This window comes from Bacillus rossius, chromosome 2 (assembly GCF_032445375.1).
Source record: "Bacillus rossius redtenbacheri isolate Brsri chromosome 2, Brsri_v3, whole genome shotgun sequence".
Classification (NCBI taxonomy): Eukaryota; Metazoa; Arthropoda; class Insecta; order Phasmatodea; family Bacillidae; genus Bacillus; species Bacillus rossius.
Window position 1 is genome coordinate 11,488,470 of NC_086331.1, and position 23,536 is coordinate 11,512,005.

The window sequence follows — 23,536 nt, forward strand, 5'->3', positions numbered from 1 at the left end:
TGCTTGCAGCTGATTCGCTGATTCACCGGCAGCTCTCGTCCGGCGCTTCTCGCTTGTAGCAGCGCGGGTTCGAGTCACCAAACAGCCGTTATCTGCATCGCCATTAAAACCAAATATATATTTCCACAACCAGAGGCAGTGGGCGGCAATCCGCGGCCTGGAACTACACGCGGGCCCGCGGTTCGATGCCCGGATCTTGCACTCGGACCTCGAGGCCCGCCATGGCTGTGATGACTAGAGACCTGCAAAATTCGCGGATTCATTCGGTGATAGGCTAGAATTCAAACACATATACCTCTTAGATAATTTTGCTATTGGCTTACTGTTCATTTGGACGAATCTCAACCAGTTATAAACCCTCAACCAAAGAAGAATCGAATCACAGACAAACCAGCTGAGACGACTTACAAGTCGGCAGCCAATGAACTTGCGTTATTTGCCCGAGTGTACAGGGGTATGTGCAGTCTATCCTGAAGGCCATCGAAACCGCAAATTTTGCAGGTCTCTAATGATGACAGTACAGTTGCAGCTTACCCTGCGGCGGTGTTGCCTGATTAAGCAACAAGTCTGAGCCTCGCTTGTTACCGCGTGGTGCCGGAACAACAGTTAGAAGAAACTAAATTGATTTTGACGTGACAACGTCTAATAAATCGATGAACGCCGGCTGCACACACGAAAAAGGATGACTCATTGTCCCGTTACGCACATTGTCCCGTTACGCTGTGTCCCGTTACGCTCATTGTTCGCTTGCTCCGCATCTATCTCTCTTCCACTCGATTGGAACAACCATCGATTTGACTTTTTCGAGGCACATTAAACTTGAAACACTCCCATTCGTTTCCTACTTTTTCTATTATCGTCCTATCCTTAACAGAATAACACAGATTGGAAGAAGTTAAATAGCATACATGTATAAAAGTTATAGTTAAAATAATCACTTCGTTAAAGTAATAAACATATTTGAATTAATGAGTGCAAATAAAAGTAAATTTATCATTTAAATTGTAGATTTCATTTCACTCCTTCTTTGTATCCATACAAAATAGTGATCATTCAATAAAAATGATTCAATTTTATTCATAAAACTATGCAACCATTTCATCAATGTTTTGTTATGACGTTGTCACGTTAAACTATCGTCCGTAAACCGATTTTAGAGACAACCAATTTTTTTTTAAAAAATCCATTGCCATCGAGGTCACTGAAACCATGCAAGATGGTGAGATGGGAACGGAACATTGCCTGAATGAATGGGCGAGGGGAAACTGCAGATAACTCGAGTGCATATAAGCGAGCTGTCACAGCTCGGTGAGCGACGAGTGTTACGGGTAGCTTTTCCGTAACGCCCCTTTAAAACGTGTGTGGACAGTGGCTCACCCAGGGGGGGGGGGGGTTGGGGGGTTTAAATCCCCTCCGAATATGTGAAGAAAAAATCTAGAATGGATAAAGTAAAAACATTCCCAGTCCCAGAAAAATAGGTACGATGGTCTATGGGCAGCGCTCAATCTACCAAACTTTGTGAGATGTTTTCACGTCAGTGTATACATTATGGTGATAGTATTTATTACATTTGTAGTCTGCTACCGTGAATTACTTTAATTTTTTTACAAATTAGTTTGTGTTATATAAAAACTAAGAATTATTTGTGTGCTACGTTTATCTCAATTTTTGCATAATTTTAAACTGTATTTTTTGCAGTTTTAACTAGACATTATGTGTGTGAATTTTATACCCTTTGTTTTTACTCGTAGAATAAACTTAATTTGTGTGTGTGAATGCAGTAAAAAGCAAACCATCAGTGTCAGTGATTTAAGTTGCACAGAATGTGGACTTTAATGCATGCTATGATTCTCATGGTATTAAAATAATACTTACTGATTATGAGCGGACGAGGCCCTGGGTTTGATAAAGGTATCTTTGTTTGATTCTTGTCTAAAAAAAAATTTATTACCGTACTAAAAATTATTCTTTTTTCTACCAGCAGTATATTCAATAATTATATACAAAAACTTCTTAAATAGCACCAATTTTCACCTAGAAATCCAAATTTTCCCGGGAGAGGACCCCCGGACCCCCCCCCCCCTCTTTTATTTTTGAAACCAGTGTTCCTTCATAAAAAAACAAACTTCAAACCCCCTCCCCCCCCCAAAAAAAAAAAAATTCCTGGGTGCGCCTCTGTGTGTGGAACTGCCGCCTGACCGCAACCCTGTGAGCGTGAGCGCCACGCGATCGAGGCGACTCCGCACACAAACTTGGAAACTCACAACTTAGAACAGTCGTAAGTTAGAATTTTCGAAAAGAATCCACGTGACTTAGGACTGTCATGAGTTATAACGATCATAACTAAGAAACACATAACGCAGAAAACACAACAACTTATAAACTTCATAACTCAGAACTATCATAACTAAGAAACACACAACTTAGAAACACATCATTTAGAACTATCACTACTTAGGAACACGTCACTTGAAAATACACAACGCCGAATCACACGACTTAGAATAGTCATAACTTAGAAACACATAACTTAGAACATGCATAACTTAGAAATTTATATCTTGTGTGTTTCTAAGTTATGTGTTTCTAAGTTATGACAGCAACCCCGCTCGTGGTTGAGTCCTCTCCGGTCGCGATTTAGAGACAGGTAGACTTGAAGTTATGTGAAAGTGGCGGAAACCCAGATTAGCTGAGAACGATAGAAAAAGTTATCGAAGACTGGAGCAGCGGTGTATATGGAGGTGAAGCCGCCCAGGCAATTATAGTCTGGGACATCAAAAGATGTCTGACACACTGCTCGGTGACTAAGGGATTGAGGACGACGAGTTGTAAAACGTGTCATGTCAGCGAGTCTACCACAGACCGGCCTATGCAGGATCCAACGGCCATTTTGGCAGAGAGGCACGTGAACGAGTAAGACACTCGCTGGGCGAGTGTGGCGTAGCCTCCGGTATAAGATCGCCAGTGCAGACAACGCATGTATTCCATGGGGCGAATATCGAGCGCGAAGCCGGCCAAGCAAGGAGATGTCAGAGCGAGTAGTCCCGTGGAAAGTGTCCAGGCGTGAGCGTCCTTCACCGGAACTCGCTGGACGAGTGTGGCGTTACCTCCGATATAAGACCGCCAGTGCAGTCAACTCATGCATCCCATGGGGCGAATATCGAGCGCGAAGCCGGCCAAGCAAGGAGAAGCCAGAGCGAGTAGTCCCGTGGAAAGTGTCCAGGCGTGAGCGTCCTTCACCGGAACTCGCTGGACGAGTGTGGCGTTACCTCCGATATAAGACCGCCAGTGCAGTCAACTCATGCATCCCATGGGGCGAATATCGAGCGCGAGGCCGGCCAAGCAAGGAGAAGCCAGAGCGAGTAGTCCCGTGGAAAGTGTCCAGGCGTGAGCGTCCTTCACCGGAACTCGCTGGACGAGTGTGGCGTTACCTCCGATATAAGACCGCCAGTGCAGTCAACTCATGCATCCCATGGGGCGAATATCGAGCGCGAAGCCGGCCAAGCAAGGAGAAGCCAGAGCGAGTAGTCCCGTGGAAAGTGTCCAGGCGTGAGCGTCCTTCGCCGGGACTCGCTGGACGAGTGTGGCGTAACCTCCGGTATAAGATCGCCAGTGCAGTCAACTCATGCATTCCACGGAGCGAATATCGAGCGCGAGGCCGGCCAAGCAAGGAGAGGCCAGAGCGAGTAGTCCTGTGGAAAGTGTCCAGACGTGAGCGTCCTTCGCCAGGACTCGCTGGACGAGTGTGGCGTAACCTCCGGTATAAGATCGCCAGTGCAGTCAACTCATGCATTCCACGGAGCGAATATCGAGCGCGAGGCCGGCCAAGCAAGGAGAGGCCAGAGCGAGTAGTCCTGTGGAAAGTGTCCAGGCGTGAGCGTCCTTCGCCGGGACTCGCTGGACGAGTGTGGCGTAACCTCCGGTATAAGATCGCCAGTGCAGTCAACTCATGCATTCCACGGAGCGAATATCGAGCGCGAGGCCGGCCAAGCAAGGAGAGGCCAGAGCGAGTAGTCCTGTGGAAAGTGTCCAGGCGTGAGCGTCCTTCGCCGGGACTCGCTGGACGAGTGTGGCGTAACCTCCGGTATAAGATCGCCAGTGCAGTCAACTCATGCATCCCATGGGGCGAATATCGAGCGCGAAGCCGGCCAAGCAAGGAGAAGCCAGAGCGAGTAGTCCCGTGGAAAGTGTCCAGGCGTGAGCGTCCTTCGCCGGGACTCGCTGGACGAGTGTGGCGTAACCTCCGGTATAAGATCGCCAGTGCAGTCAACTCATGCATTCCACGGAGCGAATATCGAGCGCGAGGCCGGCCAAGCAAGGAGAAGCCAGAGCGAGTAGTCCTGTGGAAAGTGTCCAGGCGTGAGCGTCCTTCGCCGGGACTCGCTGGACGAGTGTGGCGTAACCTCCGGTATAAGATCGCCAGTGCAGTCAACTCATGCATTCCACGGAGCGAATATCGAGCGCGAGGCCGGCCAAGCAAGGAGAGGCCAGAGCGAGTAGTCCTGTGGAAAGTGTCCAGGCGTGAGCGTCCTTCGCCGGGACTCGCTGGACGAGTGTGGCGTAACCTCCGGTATAAGATCGCCAGTGCAGTCAACTCATGCATCCCATGGGGCGAATATCGAGCGCGAAGCCGGCCAAGCAAGGAGAAGCCAGAGCGAGTAGTCCCGTGGAAAGTGTCCAGGCGTGAGCGTCCTTCGCCGGGACTCGCTGGACGAGTGTGGCGTAACCTCCGGTATAAGATCGCCAGTGCAGTCAACTCATGCATCCCATGGGGCGAATATCGAGCGCGAAGCCGGCCAAGCAAGGAGAAGCCAGAGCGAGTAGTCCCGTGGAAAGTGTCCAGGCGTGAGCGTCCTTCGCCGGGACTCGCTGGACGAGTGTGGCGTAACCTCCGGTATAAGATCGCCAGTGCAGTCAACTCATGCATTCCACGGAGCGAATATCGAGCGCGAGGCCGGCCAAGCAAGGAGAGGCCAGAGCGAGTAGTCCTGTGGAAAGTGTCCAGGCGTGAGCGTCCTTCGCCGGGACTCGCTGGACGAGTGTGGCGTAACCTCCGGTATAAGATCGCCAGTGCAGTCAACTCATGCATTCCACGGAGCGAATATCGAGCGCGAGGCCGGCCAAGCAAGGAGAGGCCAGAGCGAGTAGTCCTGTGGAAAGTGTCCAGGCGTGAGCGTCCTTCGCCGGGACTCGCTGGACGAGTGTGGCGTAACCTCCGGTATAAGATCGCCAGTGCAGTCAACTCATGCATTCCACGGAGCGAATATCGAGCGCGAGGCCGGCCAAGCAAGGAGAGGCCAGAGCGAGTAGTCCTGTGGAAAGTGTCCAGGCGTGAGCGTCCTTCGCCGGGACTCGCTGGACGAGTGTGGCGTAACCTCCGGTATAAGATCGCCAGTGCAGTCAACTCATGCATTCCACGGAGCGAATATCGAGCGCGAGGCCGGCCAAGCAAGGAGAGGCCAGAGCGAGTAGTCCTGTGGAAAGTGTCCAGGCGTGAGCGTCCTTCGCCGGGACTCGCTGGACGAGTGTGGCGTAACCTCCGGTATAAGATCGCCAGTGCAGTCAACTCATGCATTCCACGGAGCGAATATCGAGCGCGAGGCCGGCCAAGCAAGGAGAGGCCAGAGCGAGTAGTCCTGTGGAAAGTGTCCAGGCGTGAGCGTCCTTCGCCGGGACTCGCTGGACGAGTGTGGCGTAACCTCCGGTATAAGATCGCCAGTGCAGTCAACTCATGCATTCCACGGAGCGAATATCGAGCGCGAGGCCGGCCAAGCAAGGAGAGGCCAGAGCGAGTAGTCCTGTGGAAAGTGTCCAGGCGTGAGCGTCCTTCGCCGGGACTCGCTGGACGAGTGTGGCGTAACCTCCGGTATAAGATCGCCAGTGCAGTCAACTCATGCATTCCACGGAGCGAATATCGAGCGCGAGGCCGGCCAAGCAAGGAGAGGCCAGAGCGAGTAGTCCTGTGGAAAGTGTCCAGGCGTGAGCGTCCTTCGCCGGGACTCGCTGGACGAGTGTGGCGTAACCTCCGGTATAAGATCGCCAGTGCAGTCAACTCATGCATTCCACGGAGCGAATATCGAGCGCGAGGCCGGCCAAGCAAGGAGAGGCCAGAGCGAGTAGTCCTGTGGAAAGTGTCCAGGCGTGAGCTTCCTTCACCGGAACTCGCCGGGCGAGCGAACCACTCGCTCCTGGCCAGTGCTGCTTTCGAGGTGTAACCACGTTGTTTGGTGTTTGTTTCACTATTTAACAGCTGAAATGAAGCTAAACGAAGGCAACAGAGCTTGTTTTTTGACAAAGGATCCTCGGCACCATGATCACTCGCAGACTTACAGAAAATGACTTCACCCATTGCTGTGAAGAGTGGGAAAATCGCCGGAACCGCTGTATAGCTTCTCAAAAGATCAGACTTTGAAAGAGATAACATTGAATTGTTTTTACTTCAATATATATTCATTTTTGAAAATCACTCTTATTGCGTTTTGGAACGCACCTCGTATATACTGTGAAATGTTTGCTTCAGTGCTTTTCTTAGCAGGAGTATTTAGCCAGGAGGTCGATGGTGGAAAGTCGCACTTCTTCGGCAGGAGCAGATTCTGCCAGCTTGTGAACTTCTCCTGTGTTGAACAAGGATAGAGTTCTAGCACAAGACTATTTTTTTTTTTTTTTTTTGCATTTTAGTTTTTTTTTATTATTTTGTTGTTTTATATTTTTATTTTATTTTTAAATGATTTTTAGGTATATTATTTTTTATGAGATTTGCTGATATTGATTAAATGTGTTCCCGATTATTCCAGCCAATATTTTGATGGTATTCTTCCTGATGTTCTCCGAGTGCTTCTGGTTATTTCTGAGAAATCTATCTCTGCACGATTTTTTTTTTTTTTGCTTAATGAGTCACGCAATTTTATTCAGAGTTACATTTAATTTGAGAATTTCTCCTACCAATATATCACTAAAAAAAAATTATCAAATGGAATTCAAACAAAAAACATCCATTACTCAGTCAAATAATATGCCTTGAGACAGTTGAGAAGCACTATAATGTAAGACAAACTTTATGTCTAACAAAGCCTTCCTTCTCTTGTGATAGTTAGTGAGCATCCCGCAACCCACATAAAAAATAAATAATATTTACTTCATCACAACATGTAGCGATATCTGTTGTTGATAAGCAGAACTACTTGCGACAAGTTTCTTGTATGAGATAAATAACTCTCGCTGATGAAACATTTGCAAAAATTATATTTAAGTAATTGTTCCAATTTAAAACTCTCAGTTTGCATCTAGCATTTGTCGCAAAAGCTAAAATGTATCATGGTTCGTTGTCTGTACCTGTATCAAAAATACATCATTGAAGATACTGCGACAATGAGTTTACTTTGAGAATCAATGCTAAACGTCATGACAGAAGAGAATGTGTTTTGGGTCTTTACCAAAAACCATTTAGTTGCAGTCAGTGTCATAAATCATTTCGACGAAGAGATTTCTTGGATATACAGGATGGCCGTGAAAGACCGCACGTTTTTTTTTATCAGATAGAGAATAAATTTCTGAGACGGAAGTCTTTGCCGATTTTTGATCTGACACGTGGCTCAGAAATTTTTTTTTTTTTTTTTTTTTTGCTTAATGAAGCAATCCCAGGCAGACTCTCGTCCGGCTAACAGGGCTTTCACCATCGCCAGTGTGGGCCTAGGAGCCCGAATGCCGCGACTTGGCATCGAACCCCGAGGCCCTTTAGGAGTACCAGGTCGCGTCCTGCGACCCATAACCTCCTGTTTTCACCTATAAAATTTATGTTTTGGCTTTTCTAAAATTGTTTTCTAAAAATGCTGTGAAGCTGTGATGAATGCACGTGGCCTTGATTTTTTAATTAATTTCGTGTGTTGACTCTACTTTAAACTCGTAGTGTTGTCCAGCCCTCCCTTTAAGTTTAATTTTAAAGGGGGAAGGGGGGTGAATATTAAGTTAAGCTGAGCAGTTGGCCTTAGCTGCTCATGTTGTCTTGATTATTATTTGTTGTTTAAAATGTGTTGATTTATTTGTGCTTGTGGGCAATGGCTGGACTAATTTACTGTGTATATCTAAGTGTGTTGTCTGTGTGGCGAGATTCCTGAGACCGTAGGCTGCTGACCCCCTCCCTTTAACGGGAGAAAGGGCTAGGCCGGCGGAGGGTACGAGTCCCCTCTGCCCACAGCTGGCTCGTGGTTTACCTATGACGGCTCAGCACCGCAGTTAGCATTTCTGCCAACTGCATCACTGCGCCGCGAGGGATTGGTTGCAGCACGTCGTGGCCCCAGGCCCTGGGGAGCTGCAGCTTGGAGTGTGCAGCCTCTGCTGCGAAGTGGGCGCCTCTGATGGTGAGGCCGGCCTCTAGCAGGCGAGTGGCCTCCTGAACAGTGGCGAAGGCCACTCTGTAGAGGCCGGTGAGGCGCCCTGTTGCCCTGCTGCAGACGCGCCAGCACCTGGTCGGCTTGTGGCCGGCCGAGCGCAAGGCTGCGTCTATCTCTGCTGCAGGCACCCCGGCCCCTCTGCCGCCCCTGAGGACGACAAAGTGCCAGGGCGCGCGGTGTTCTTGTGGGCGCTGACTGGGCTGCTCCTTCGAGGGCTGCCGCGCCGATTTCCCCGCAGCTGAGGCCGCTTTGGGAGCGGTCTGTGTTGCTGCAGAAGCCACTGGTGGCAGCAGCGGAGAGTACTCTGGTGCTGCTGGAAGTGTTGCAGTTGAGCTCTTCGAAGCTGTTAAAACAGCTGTTTGGGTGCCTGTTTCCAGGCACTTGGCTGGGCCGAGAGTCTGGCTCCCTTTGTGTCCGCGCCGCTCTGCTAGGTTGGTCTGGCAGCTGCTGTTACGCAGCTCTGGGGCAGGCTGAGCAGGCGAGGACTGCGTCGAAGCTTCCTTCTTCTGGGGCGGTGTTGTTGCTAGGATGTTGATAGGTGCAAGTCGCGCAGTATCCATCTCGACCGACAGCACAATCTGGTAGGTTGCCCACGAGATGTACTTGGCGGTACACGAATACATGCGGACCGCCGGCTCCACGATTTACAGCGGGGGTTGCATTTGTTTCGCGAAGTACTCTAGGTCGATCATTTCTTGCGAACACCATGTGTAGACTGTGGGCCTGTTCCTGTCCTCCAGGCAAAGCCAGAGGTGGGCCTTGCACAGCGAAGCATGTTTCGCAAGCCGCGCGCCTAGGTCCACCGGAATTCCACTCGTTGAGTGCAGCTCCACGGCGAAAATCGGGCCCTTGTAGTCGGAGGCGATTCCACTCTCGTAGCGATCTTGGAAGCTGATTCTCCTAGGCATGGTTCTATGAGCTGAGGGACAGGTCCGCTCACTCCAGAAGCTCGGGCAGGAATGTTGATCTGACACATAGGTAATTAGTAACTAATTAAAATAGTTAACCAATGATGAGCGCGCTCTAAGAGAATGAAGAAGAGTGGGGGGACTGTGCTTACCGGGAGGGAGAGAGAGAAAGAGAGAGAGAGAGAGAGAGAGGCGCGAGGTACTACTGCTTACTGTCTCTCACGGCGCGCCAAGAGTATAAGGGGGCAAGCAGCAGTAAGCGAGCATGTTTGTGTGTATACAGAAGACTGACAGCAATAAACAAATTGCTCGAACTAATGATAAAAACAATTGACATTTACTCAGACACACACACATGCTCGCTTACTGCTGCTTGCCCTCTTATACTCTTGGCGCGCCGTGAGAGACAGTAAGCAGTAGTACCTCGCGCCTCTCTCTCTCTCTCTCTCTCTCTCTCTCCCGATAAGCACAGTCCCCCCACTCTTCTTCATTCTCTTAGAGCGCGCTCATCATTGGTTAACTATTTTAATTAATTACTAATTACCTATGTGTCAGATCGAAAATCGGCAAAGACTTCCTGTCTCAGAAATTCATTCTCTATCTGATCCAAAAAAAAGTGCGGTTTTTCACGGACACCCTATAGGTATATTGGAAGACCTGTACAAATAACCTGACTAAAGATATCGAGTACTGATCTACAACACCTGGAAAGACTTAATAAAGGCAAAACCATTTCGTCTGCACCATTAACATGAGGCATCCAATTAATTTGGCGATTAGAGCTCAAAATCCCCATAAGGCAAATATTCCTTTTGTATACCCTGGAAAATGTGCCAATAGGTGGCCGAGCACTACAATGTGTCAAAGAGAAAACATAATTATAAGGTGGACGATATAGTTTGCTGTATTTTCTTATTTTCGTAGTTAATTGACAACAATAATTGTAAACTGATCGCTCAACACTGTAGTTCTTTCAATATTTCGAGATTTTTAGGAAGTAACAAAAATCTTTAACAGAGTTTGAAGTTTTTTTTTTAGTTTAGAAAAGCTCACAATTCCCAGCTGAAATTGTATTCAGAAAAATAATAGTGTGACGTGATTCAGCATCCTGTTTGCTGTTCGCTCACTTTTTTGTTAGTTTCCAGTAGTTCATGCTTCCACATCCTCCCTCGCCCTTCTTGGATGCGATGCGCCCGAGGGAAGAAAAGATGCAATCATCGTCATCAATCTGCTGCTGCGTAAGAGTTCCTCCATGTGGTACATCCCTCCGTCTGACACACGGCCTAGCTCACCTCGAGGGTGGTAGCAGACCAGTTATTCTGCCACTCGCTGACCTGCTATCCGAGCGATGCCCACCATAGCCCTAGCCCCTGGTCATGGCCTGCCCTTGGAACTGCTCTGCATATGCTTATGTTTTCCACTGAGGTCTGCGAGTTCTCGCTGGCCAAGAGACATGCATCTATTCGAGTTCCAATAGTCTGACGCGATCTCCTTCGTTTCGACACCATGCTGGTCCAGTCCGAGTCCTGCCGACTCGCTGTTCTGTGGATGCTGTGAAACAAATGCACGAGAGGTGGGTGCACAAGTAAACATAGCCACCAACTCGACTTGAAAGACTGCGAGTACCCATGCCATTCTGGCATGCCACTCGCAGAGACAGCCAATTACTAAAACCTGCAGTCGGGCCACTCGCCTTAACTGGTCTCAGTGCAATTAGCCATGGCATCATTTCATGTGACTTGCGGCGAAGCCAAATGCTTGATCATGCAACTGGGCAACCAACCTCAACTTGTAACAGTGTAAGCAGTCAATCCATTCAGAGTGAAACTCAGCCTTTAGCATGTGGAGATACCACATGCTAAATCATATGTCTGGAATACCTGCTACACATGGTTGCAGTGCAATTAGTCATGACATTTTGAGTGAAACTCATAAAAACACAAACTGCTAAATCCTTCGGCTGAGCCACCTGCCACAACTGGTTAAAGTGCGAGTAGTTAACCCATCCTGAGAAAAACACATGATGATGAAAACTGCTAAATACAGTGGCCGGGCCACATGCCTCAAATAGTTGCAGTGCAAAAGACCATGCCATTCTGAATGAAAAGTATGACAACAAAAACTGCTAAATCCTACGTCTGGGCCACCCGCTTCATATGGTCGCAGTGTGAGTAGCGATGCCATTCTGAGTAAACTCATGACGACACAAACTGCTAAAACCTATGGCTTGGCCACTTGCTTCAAATGATTGCAGCGCGATAAGCCATGCCATTCTGAATAAAACTAATGATAATGCAAATTGCTCAATCCTACGGCTCAGCCACCTACCTTACTTGGTTGCAGTGCAATTTTTGTGGTTGGTTTTCCACCCGTAATGTAATACTGATTATAATGATGTTTTGTGAATTAGCCCCTGGATGTGACACCACCAGTAGAACAGAGAGGCACTTCTGGTTGCTTACCCCTCAAGCATACTTCATACACAGAGACTCCAAGGTGTGCTCGAGGTGCGGAAGTAGAGGGGGTACCATGTGACTAGTCACCTGACCTGTCCACCCCTTCCCCCTCCTCAGGAGGTTGGGAAGTAGCTCTATATTTCTGGAGGGTTCTCCCACAAAGTCGATACCAGCCGAGGGAGTATATAAGAACCAGGTTTGGCCGAAGTCTTCATAGTCTTCGGAGAGCTGAGACGAAAGCTCTAACTGCCGACCGACTATGTATGTCATTCTGCTGCCATGCTGACCATAACAATGTCATGAAGCAATGTCGCTTCGCTCGACAACACAATGACCTGCACATTGGACTAAGTCTCAGAAGTGAGTTAAGTTTGACTTTAACTTTTTAAGTTGAGTTCGGACTTTACATGTTCAGTGCCAAAGGTGCAAGCAGAAGATACCCAAAAAAAAGGTAACGCGTTCAGTTACTTATTGATGCCACTCGCGGAGTGAGTGGGTACTCGCTGAGCGAGTAAATTGTGAAAAACCACTCAGCTGATTTACAATATTTGGGTATGGGCAAGTTTCCACCTGTGGTGTGTTTACTTTTAAAGTAAGTGCGAATGGGCGAGCAGAAGATAGTATCGCTGCTAGAAAGGCACATGTTATCGGAGGCTTTACAGAGGACTTAGTGTGTGTGACAGGGTCAGTGGCTGACATATTAAGGTAGAGCAATAAACAACCGACTCTGACTTACCAACACTGGACTTCAGTGTTCAACGAATTGGGAAAGACAGAAGTGTGACGTGTCTGAGTCACTGACAGACCTACACAGTGGGAACAATGTGGAGAAGTTGGCTGGATAGTAATTCTCCATTATGAATGTGACAGATCACGAGTGTCGGCGATCGGAAGAGCGATGTGTGGTGCTCTTTCACCCAGCTGTTGTAGTCATCTTGGTGTTCTACAACTGGTCCATGCTAGCGAAGTCTGTGTTGAGCATTGTTGGGGAGTAGTGTTCTACACGTCAAGCACCACGACTACAAGACAACTCGTTACAGTGAGGCCCTTAAGTGGTCTCTCATTTTCAATTATCTCTAAGGCGAGTGTTGTATGAGTCATCACTCGAATAACCGAGGGCTTACTTTCAGTGTCACTTTCGTTTAGCACCAAAAACGCTTAATACTACAGTTTGATAAAATGTTTGAAAGAGACTAGATATGAGCTGAAACGAGTTGCCATATTTTTATGTTTTCAAGAAGGTCTATTATTTTAGAGTTAAGTAAAAAGTAAATATTCTTATAGTAATAATACATCGTTGTTCCGAGCCATTTTTAATGAGTCTGACGTCGACCCAAGTGTCAACCAAGCTCTCACAGCCCGTTATGCCACGCCAACACCTTCTCCTGCCCTGTGTTGCGTGTGCGCCGATTGTGCTGTGCGGCTAGGGCAGGGGGGGGAGACAGATTCGCGCGCCAGGGGAAATCAACTGTAAAATTCATAAGGACTGTACACTGTGTTACAGTGTGACTAATTATTGTAAATATTCATTAACATTCTTTTATTGTAAATAGTTCATTTTATTATTTGAAGTTTTATGTATTATAAGTTTTCATTTGTTCACCGGGCGCCACGGCCGTGGCTTCCGCCTGTGACCAATGAGCGTGTTCTGCGGGCTCGAGGAGAGGGGAGAGACGCGGGCGCTCGGGCGCACCAGGCTGGGGAGGAGAGCAGTCGTCAGTCAGACGCAAGGGGCAGCGGTCACGGAAGCGGGCCGCTCCGCGCTAGTGGGAAGTCAGTCGGCAGCTGGACGCGAGAGACAGCGGACGTGTCTGCGACGTCGCTCCGGGATGGTGTGATTGGAGCGGGAGCGGTATTTTGCTGTAGTTCCAGACTTTGCCGAGCAGAAGGGATTTCAGCTTTGCAGTCGCCTTGTCATTCAGTCGAGTATGTCACCTCGTCACTCAGTCGCGTTTTTCATCTTGTCATTTTTCTCGCGTGTGTTCTTCTCTTAAGTTTTGCGAGTCGCGGAGTATTTTTGTAAACTGGATATTCGCCATCGTGTGTACTGTGTTTTTACGTTTCCTCCCGGACATTGTGTTGTCCAGTCAGACAGTCATCTTATTGCACGAGTCAAAGCGAATTCAAGTCTTTGCTGCGTGGGTAATACTCGTCACGGTCGGGACGTCCCGTATTTTTCAGTACAATATAAGTGCGCGGAACCGGGCTTCGCCCTATAGAAATAGTCACAGGCGGAAACGCGGCAGCCCCATTTAAGTTGTTCATCTTACCGTGCATAAAGAACCAGGGAACTTTATTCGTGTTGTGTTAATTTTAATTCTGGAGACTAAGTCCCTCGGCCACGCGGCCCGAACCCCCCTACCGAACCCTGAGTAGCCGGCGAAAGAGTATAATTTCAGGGACTAGTCAACCAGCCGACGACAAGTTGCACAGAGGCTCGAATAAGACAATTTGCAGTCTTTTGTAAACAGTATCGTAAATTAATAGTTTTTTTTTTTGTTTCCTACATAACAATACTTTCATTTTTACAATGAGAATAGCTTTGTTATTTGGTTCCTGTTAATGATAAATTTGCCTTCTGTTAACTAGGACATTTCTTATCATAGTTAACCTACTTATTTTCTTGTTGATGTTTTTCCTGCCCCCTGGTAAAGAACTACTCATTAGGTTATCGTTCATTTGATTTTGATTTCTTAACATTTTGTATTTGGTTATATTTTATGGAGTACTCCCACTAACCATGCGCTGCTTTAAATGTCCTCAAGGATATATGAGTATTCATTTGTTGGTCTTTGTATTAATTTCAATAAGCATATATATTTTTGCATACTTCTATATATACACACGCGTGACTACTTTTTGCCACATGTCACGTGTGCTGTGGCCGTAACGTCAATTACTCACAAGTTACCTCTTTTATTTGTGATGAGTGGTGGAAGCAATTGGTTTTGTAGTCTATGACTTGTTTATTTTTTAGCGCTGAAGGCTCGATAACAAAATATTTATATTCATTTTTGAAGCTTTGTACGTCAGACATTCTAAATGTCTCGGGTGCGACAATTACCAAGTGCTAAATATGAATTACTTTCAGAAAAAAAGAGGTTAGTTTTAATTTTTAACATAAGGCAATCCACGTCTACTTATAGATTTTTTAATCTAATGGTAATTTTGAAGTTAAGCAGATGTGTTTTTAGAATATTATTAATGTAGCCACTATCTCGCGGAGAGGCGTTTGCATTTCCGACAGATTTCTAAGAAACTCATTAGCAGGGAGGGCTGTGGAGACCAGGTAAATTGTGGGGGAAGGCTGGGTTAATAAACTACGCAAGGGTCTCAACACGCAAGTAAATCCCGGTAGGTAATTATCGGACTTAGCGGCTTTTTAGAACGGAGAGAAAAAAAATTGGAAAACATGGTTTTCACACACTACACTTATCCCTAAATATACCCTGAAGGGATAGTTTCTTAATTCCTACTAGTTTTTGAAAAATAATATTTTATATATAGCTTACATTATGGTAAACATGTAGTTGGGCGGTATTTGCGAAAAAAAATGTTAAAAATCCCTAAATACTTTTATTCTATGCTCTTTAACTTCCTCTTTTCATTCAAAGCGGCGGAGGTAAGAAATTCCAAATACTTTAGGAGATATCGAATTTTTGGTAAATATGTAGTTGGGCGCTATTTGCGAAAAAAAAATGTTAAAAATCCCTAAATACTTTTATTCTATGCCCTTTAACTTCCTCTTTTCATTAAAAGCGGCGGAGGTAAGAAATTCCAAATACTTTAGGAGATATCGAATTTTTAAATTTCATCATATGTAGTTGAACGTTATTTCCAAAAAAAAATGTTAAAAATATTTACCACGTTAAAAACTCGCCTAAGTTGGAGGCGGTAATTAAACACAGTTTTAAAACAATAAATGAACTAACTTAAATAATCACGTATTGGTTCATTTGAATTCTGGCCTATCACGATCAATCACGTGACATCATATCAATAGATACTCGTAAACAAGAAACAATGCGGAATGTCACATGAATGCACTGGTATAATTGTGATGAAATTTAAAAATTTGATATCTCCTAAAGTATTTGGAATTTCTTATCTCCGCCGCTTTTAATGAAAAGAGGAAGTTGAAGAGCATCTACTAAAGGTATTTTCGGATTTTTAACATTTTTTTTTTGGAAATACCGTTCAACTACATATGATGAAATTTAAAAATTCGGTAAATATTTACTTGGGCGGTATTTCCGAAAAAAAAAATTAAAAATCCGAAAATACCTTTATTTTATGCTCTTCAACTTCCTCTTTTCATTAAAATCGGCGGAGATTAGAAATTCCAAATACTTTAGGAGATATCGAATTTTTTAATTTCTTCATATGTAGTTGAACGGTATTTGCGAAAAAAAATGTTAAAAATTCCGAAAATACCTTTATTATATGCTCTTTAAATTCCTCTTTTCATTAAAAGCGGCGGAGATTAGAAATTCCAAATACTTTAGGAGATATCGAATTTTTAAATTTCAGCACAAAACCAGCGCATTCCGGTGGCGTGCGTGCACCATTGTTTCTTGTTTACGTACGAGTATCTATTTTTTTATTGGATAATGATGTCACGTGGTTGTTCGTGATAGGCCAGAATTCAAATGAACTAATACGTGATTATTTAGTTAAATTATTGTTTAAAACGGTGTTTAATTACCGCCTCCGACTTAGGTGAGTTTTTAACGTTTCTAATTTTAAAGTCTTATTTGTTATTTTGATATTGTTGCGCAAGTAATAAGTAACAAAAAAATTTACGTGAGTTGTTACTGTACATCCTTTGTTACGGGTTTGTTAGGTAAGGTCAGTTACATTATAAATAATTTAAAACTAAAGAATAATTAAAATTATTTCACATTATTTTTAATATCACCTTAGTTTGAAAGTATTTATAATGTAACTGACCTGACCTAATCGACCATTTTAGTTTACTGTTCACCCTCTGTCCGGGTTTGTTTGGTCAGGTCAGTTACATTATAAATATTTCTAAACTAAACAGCCATTAAAATTAATTCACAAAATAATTTTTAATGTCGGCTTAGTTTGAAAGTATTAATAATGTAACTGACCTGACCTAATCAACCATTTTATTAATTACGCATTCACGATTCACGTATTCACGAACACACGGCAAAATAACAAAAATGGCGCCGCTCGAATGGTTCCACAGGTCTTGTATTGCAAAATTAAAAAATTCGATATCTCCTAAAGTATTTGGAATTTCTTATCTCCGCCGCTTTTAATGAAAAGAGGAAGTTAAAGAGCATATGATAAAGGTATTTTCGGATTTTTAACATTTATTTTCGCAAATACCGTTAACTACATATGATGAAATTTAAAAATTTTATATCTCCTAAAGTATTTGGAATTTCTTACCTCCGCCACTTTTAATGAAAAGAGGAAGTTGAAGAGCATAAAATAAAGGTATTTTCGGATTTTTAACATTTTTTTTCGGAAATACCGCCCAAGTAAATATTTACCGTTACTATTCATCCTTTGTCCCGGTTTGTTAGGTCAGGTCAGTTACATTATAAATACTTTAAAACTAAAGAACCATTGAAATAATTTCATATTATTTTTAATGTACGCTTAGTTTCAAAGTATTTATAATGTAACTGACCTGACCTAATCGACCATTTTCATTAATTAGGCATTCACAAACACACGGCAAAATAAAAAAATGGCGACGGTCGAATGATAAACACAGGTCTTGTATGCAAAATAAGAACGGTGATATCTCCTAAAGTATTTGGAATTTCTTATCTCCACCGCTTTTAATGAAAAGAGGAAGTTGAAGAGCATCTAATAAAGGTATTTTCGGACTTTGAACATTTTTTTTCGCAAATACCGCTCGACTACATATGATGAAATTTAAAAATTCGATATCTCCTAAAGTATTTGGAATTTATTACCTCCGCCGCTTTTAATGAAAAGAGGAAGTTGAAGAGCGTTTAATAAAGGTATTTTCGGATTTTTAACATTTTTTTTCGCAAATACCGCTCAACTACATATTTACCTAAAAAGTTTATCCGTGGATCCTGAAGGCTTGCTCCTGATGGTATGATCCTGTTGTACATGATGCTTGCTGTTTTAATTCAGTATGTCAAAAGATGCTGATGGGATGATCATGTTGTCTTGATCCTGTGGTACATGATGCTTGCTGTTTTAGTTCAGTACGTTGAAAGATCCAAATGGCTTGATCCTGTAGTACATGATGCTTGCTGTTTTAATTCAGTACGTCAGAAGATCCTGTATATATAAAAAATATTGTCATTTAATAATGATTATGATCGTAACTTGAATAAAAAGGATTTTTTTTTCAAACTACAATCATAATTCTTTCTTATTTTGCAATTTTTTTTTTTTGTGCAGTATCTTCCGATGTACTGAACTAAAACAGCAAGCATCATGTACCACAGTATCAAGCCAACAGGATTATGCCATCAGGTACAAACAAGCCTTCAGGATCCAGGGATAAACTTGGATACATGAAACACCAGCCATATCAAACACAGAATATATGACGGCTGTAATCAACTAATTTCCTGGAAAGACTGCAAAAATCAATATGTCACCTACTTCAATGCACCGCATGTATTCTTCGCAGAAAATGAACGATATTAGCAATTCAATCCAAAAAATTTTTCTCCCATTACACCCGTTCATTACAATGTGACTCAAAATACTACGTTCTGTAAATGCAATGCAACAAAAAAAATTTTGTAATACAATTACGTATTATAATAAAACAAACTTGAAATATAAGCATTAAAAATTCCTTACAATTGCAATACAATCGTTATTAAAATGAATTTCATTATTACAACAACACCTTGTGCGGTAACAAGACTTCCCACACGGTAATTCTGTTTATTATTATTTATTTTTATTTAAGAGTAATGAATTATGTTATGTTTATTTTCCACATTTGTATGTTTACAGCTACAGACTAAGTTTTACAAACACTAATTGCTCCAGTACGACGATATAATAACAGTTGAAGATATTTATTTGTGAACACTAACCTATAATATTGTTTGTTGTTGTATTTGTTTTCAGCACAACTTTTTAATACGTTTGTAATATCTTTGAGTTCAAGTAGGTTTTTCGAAACTTGAAATACAATTTATACTTAACTTTCCTTTGCCATTACAATGCTTATGTCCTAAGTTGCACCTATGTGCTGGCTCTGTGGCCTGGAATTATGATCCCCATCATATCCCAAGGAACCGACACAGTCACAAAAGAGTGACTTTATCGCCATAGCAGCCTCATGGCCGCTGAGGGGTTCATAGGTCAGTCAGTGTGGTGGGGAAAGTTATGTGTGTCAGGCACGTGTGCACTCTTTGACGCTCTGCTACCACTGGTCGGGTGGCCTTTTTTCTCAAGGGGAGGGAGTGTAGTTTCTTGGCAGAGGAATCAAGTGGCACACACTTGCCCCAAAAACTAAACGTCTGAGAGAAACTGAAAACGTGTTGTGCTGTTAATGGAAACTTCAGTCATGAAGAGAGGCTGCATGCAGAGAAGATTCTGATCCAAAGGCATTCACAGTTTTTGTGTTCAAATTCTGACCTGTGTACATTCTACATAATTCTTGTAGGCCTAGTAGTAATTACTTTTTTGGGTATTGTCAAAGCTATTTTCAATATGACATTAGGAAAGGTTGTATGTGTAGATTTCATATCAAAATTGATAGTTCGATAGTGGCAGGATGCCCACGAGATTCTTTAGAGCCACAATTATTTTGGGTGCACTTATGATGTGAGTGAATGCATTAGTGAGTCTACAATAGGTATCATATGGAGTGACTTAGTTCAACCTAGCTATAAGCTGAAGACTAGCCAAAATATTTTTTTTTATTTTTTATCTTTTTCTCATTACATAGTTATATCGCTTAACTTGACCTATATCTTTGTGTAAAATTGTACAGACTATAAAAGATCACTGGATGCATTAAACTAAACACCCCTTAGACTTCACTGACCTAAATATTTTGTATAGTGTTCCTGAAAAATTTTTCGTAACTAAGATTCTTATGCTGTTAATCTTTTTATAATCATGGAAAACAAATTTTTGAAATAAATACTGTTTCAGGTCAAATGTTTGGTCTTTTCTGGGAATAGTGGCATCAGTCGTGATTATCATTTTAGTCACTTCTTTTGCCACATACTTTTCCTGGAAAATTATGAAGACCTCACATGCTAGAAGAATTGTAATAAACATGGAAGAGTTTAGTAAGAATAATTCAGGCAAGTAAACTAAATTATTTAGCTTTAACATTTGTTTGGATTTAATATTATGTTGTGAGAATTTGCCTTCTTGTGTGTTGCTATTTGGTGTCCGAATATCTATTTCTAATTTGTAGTTTATTAAGTCATTATTATGAATGCTCCTTTTGTGATTGTACACTAAAAGCAGGAAACTCGCATGCTATTATTTACAAGGAACCAATAGACAAAATGATGCTTGTAGACAAACAGTATATGCAGACTTTGCTTGTACACCTGAAAACTCCAAAACATAACTCAAATGTTAGATAAGCAGGGTGGCAAACGAGAGAGGCAAACCTTGGAATGGTTTGGGAATTCTTCTAGTCAGACGTAGACAGTAAAATGTAGTTGGTAAAGAAATGTGAAATTGTTATCCTTTTATTGACACGATTGGAGAGCCATGTCAATGTGCTTTTTCTTGTGGGACTGAAGTGGGAGCATGTATCACAAGGACAGGATGTACATGGATGAGATGCCATTGCCGAGAGTTGGGCCACATGTGGAAAAGAGATAAAGTTACTGAGCCTGTTTTGCTGAAAGTTTTGAATTATAAAGGATTATAATTATGCTATCTGTTTAAACAAATCAGGCTTGCAATATAGTGTGTATTGCTAGTGTATTTTTCCTGTATAAAATATTAACACGCTAAATACATGTTATAAAGTACTATCAGTGCTTCTAACTACTTTGGAGTTACTATACCACAAATTTATTATTTATTTATTTATTTATAAATTGTGACATGCACACCAACACTCTGAAAAGAGATTACAGGGGTGTGCACGGTACAAAAAAACAAACACAATACACAAGAGACACCACAGACAAAGGACACAAAAAAAATTAAAAACAAAAAATTAATTCAAAAATACAGAAAATTAGTGAATTTAGAATAATAGTCAATTTAGAATGCCTACAAACAATGATACACTGTTAATTGAGTTGACTGCAAGTGCTACTAAAATAATTTACTAATTGGTTAAACTTGTTACTATTATGTATAATCTATTATAATTGCTTATACTACTTGTAAGGTTTGTCCTCAGTAATTATACAAGAAGAAAAATTTAAAAAAAAAATTAGTAAACAAATCAAATATGTGTCTATGATATTCTATCAGCATACTCCATGTAGCAAATAGACTTAATCAGGTCTATTTTCCAATATAAATTTGGTTTTTAAATTTAAACTTTATTTTGAATGGTATTACCTCCAGATGCTGAGTGTTGATAAACTTGTTAATCATTATCTTTGTACAGCTGTACGGTTACAAAAGGTCTATCTCGTATATGTGTGTTTGCCTGCATGCATGGTAATCAGCATTTGCTGCAGTTGGGTGGCACAGTAGTAAGACACTGGACTTTAACTCCAGAAGATTTATGTTTAATTATTGTCCGGCCATCCTGATTTCAGTGTTGCATGTTTGTTCCTGGATCACTCCAGGCAATGCTGCATGTCACAGCCGATTCTTCCCCAGAAGTTCCTGCCTTGTTATTGAGTGTTGCCATCTTAATGACCTTGTGTCTATGAGACGCAAAGCCCAGATAAAAAAACTCAAAAGTTTGAACATGCCAATATGTGTTTTAAATGAGTTATGTCTGGTTTCTGGTTGTGACATATCTAAATCATAAATGATTTAACAATTTTAAAATTGAATAACTTTTTTTTTAGTTCAACTGCCGTCATGGAAACACAGGTTAGAAGCATATGGAGCTGCCTTAAAGCAAAGTAAGACTGGACAGAATCATACCGTGGATGCACAACTGAATATCACTTCAGTTCAACAGAAGCCCGTCGAAGGTGATGGTTACAAGCTCGTGTGTTACTATTCAATGCCAAGCAGCGAAAATTCATCGACGGAACTCATGCCAGAAAGTATTGATCCTTTTTTATGCACTCACATAATTATAGCTGCTGCATCAGTGGAAAACTGTTCGGTGGCACCAAGTCCAGAAGACACAGATGTGAGTAATTTCTGTTTTTGAAAGGTTAAGTTGAGTTATAAGTTTTGAATATGACCTTCACATATAATGTAAAACAGTATTGTGCAAGCGGTGTGACGTGGCACATAGCTATGCCACTTCAAGATGACCATTATAATGAATATATTGTGATTTATTTGCTGCCAGTTGACAGTTTATGAGATATCTCTTTTTCTTATTCTTCCCCAACTCAATGCACTTCTTTGTTTAATGTCTAGAGAATGGAAAACTGTGCAGGTTTAGTGATCTTTTCCTAGATGCCGTGTCCACAGCCTTATGCTGTGCTGTTTCAAAGTGCACATATTCAGTACGTAATTTGTTGCAGGTTTTATCATTTGCTTAGGCCTGTACAGGGTGGCTTAGGTAGACTGTGATCTCATTAAAGATGCAGCACAAACACATGTTTAAGTCCAGCCAGATGTCCTTATGTCTGTATGTGCTGTTAGTTTGTATATATACTTTTCCTTTTTTTTTCCCTGGTTTCTCTTCATCAGTGCTGTGTATAGTTAAAGTGATAACTATTTAGCGTTTTAGGTTTTATCTAGAACAATTGTAGCATAAACATTGCAGGTTTTATGCACTTACAATCTGTTTCTTCCAACTCAGATTCTCAGTAAAATTGAACCCACGTCAGCGTGAGTTAAGAGGAATGCAGAATTTGGCCCGGGGAGGGAGATAAAACCGTTTTACTCACTTTTTATATACAAATTCTTTCCTTTTTTTGTGGGGATATATGTTTATAGACTTTTTTAGGATTGGGGGGGGGGGGGTAAAAACCTTCATCCCCTATCCTTGTGTATGCCCCTAAGGTGAGCTTCAAGAGATGTTGACTGAATGATCTGGTTTAATTTGCAAGATGTTTAAGGACATAATCTTAAACCCTCTCCCCCCCCCCCCCTACCCAATGTTGGATTATTGCATTTTCGTGTCATTACTTTTGTTTGAAGGCACTGTCACAGGGTTTTTTTCCTTTGTTGGCCAGGTATGAACTTCACACCATCTGTTGTTTTTAAAGTGTCAAGTCAGGAATCTGTAATCTAAATACTGTGCTTGACCAACTATGTCATGGTCACTGCAGTGCATACAATTTAGCTTCTATGGTCACTTTTTCCAAAATATTTCTTCAGGGAAATCTGAAAGTAGTAAAAAAAAATCCAGCATGGTGGGTAAAATGTTGAGAATGTTTGAACCTTGGGTTCGACACCGTGATGGGTGTTGCAGTGAGCAGTGTCTTGTTTCCTGAGCTGTCCATCACTCCTCCACCTCTGATGACCACTCAGCTGGCCAGTTGTCCAGCTGTCCACAACATTCTGCATGGGATGGTCTTATCATTACTTCATTAGCGCGTCTTTAATCATTCTTTATCTTAAGCAATAGGTATTTGCTAGTGATGGATCAGATCCCAATTTTCTCATATCCGAATCTCGAATTTGAATCCCTAAGAGTACTTTGAATATACCCCTCGAATCCGAACCTGAGGCTCAA

The 23,536-nt window shown here is 42.7% G+C and overlaps 1 protein-coding gene across 1 annotated transcript in view; it reads left to right on the forward strand.

Annotated features, from left to right (window-relative positions):
• The first annotated feature begins 14,713 nt into the window (after positions 1–14,713).
• LOC134529099 (acidic mammalian chitinase-like) overlaps positions 14,714–23,536 on the forward strand; it is a 48,784-nt gene continuing 39,961 nt past the window's right edge. The window contains exons 1-3 of the mRNA XM_063362830.1: positions 14,714–14,855; positions 19,894–20,048; positions 21,741–22,033. Of these exons, the coding sequence (XP_063218900.1) occupies positions 14,797–14,855; positions 19,894–20,048; positions 21,741–22,033 (507 nt within the window). The 5' untranslated portion in view covers positions 14,714–14,796. The remainder of the gene's footprint in view (positions 14,856–19,893; positions 20,049–21,740; positions 22,034–23,536) is intronic.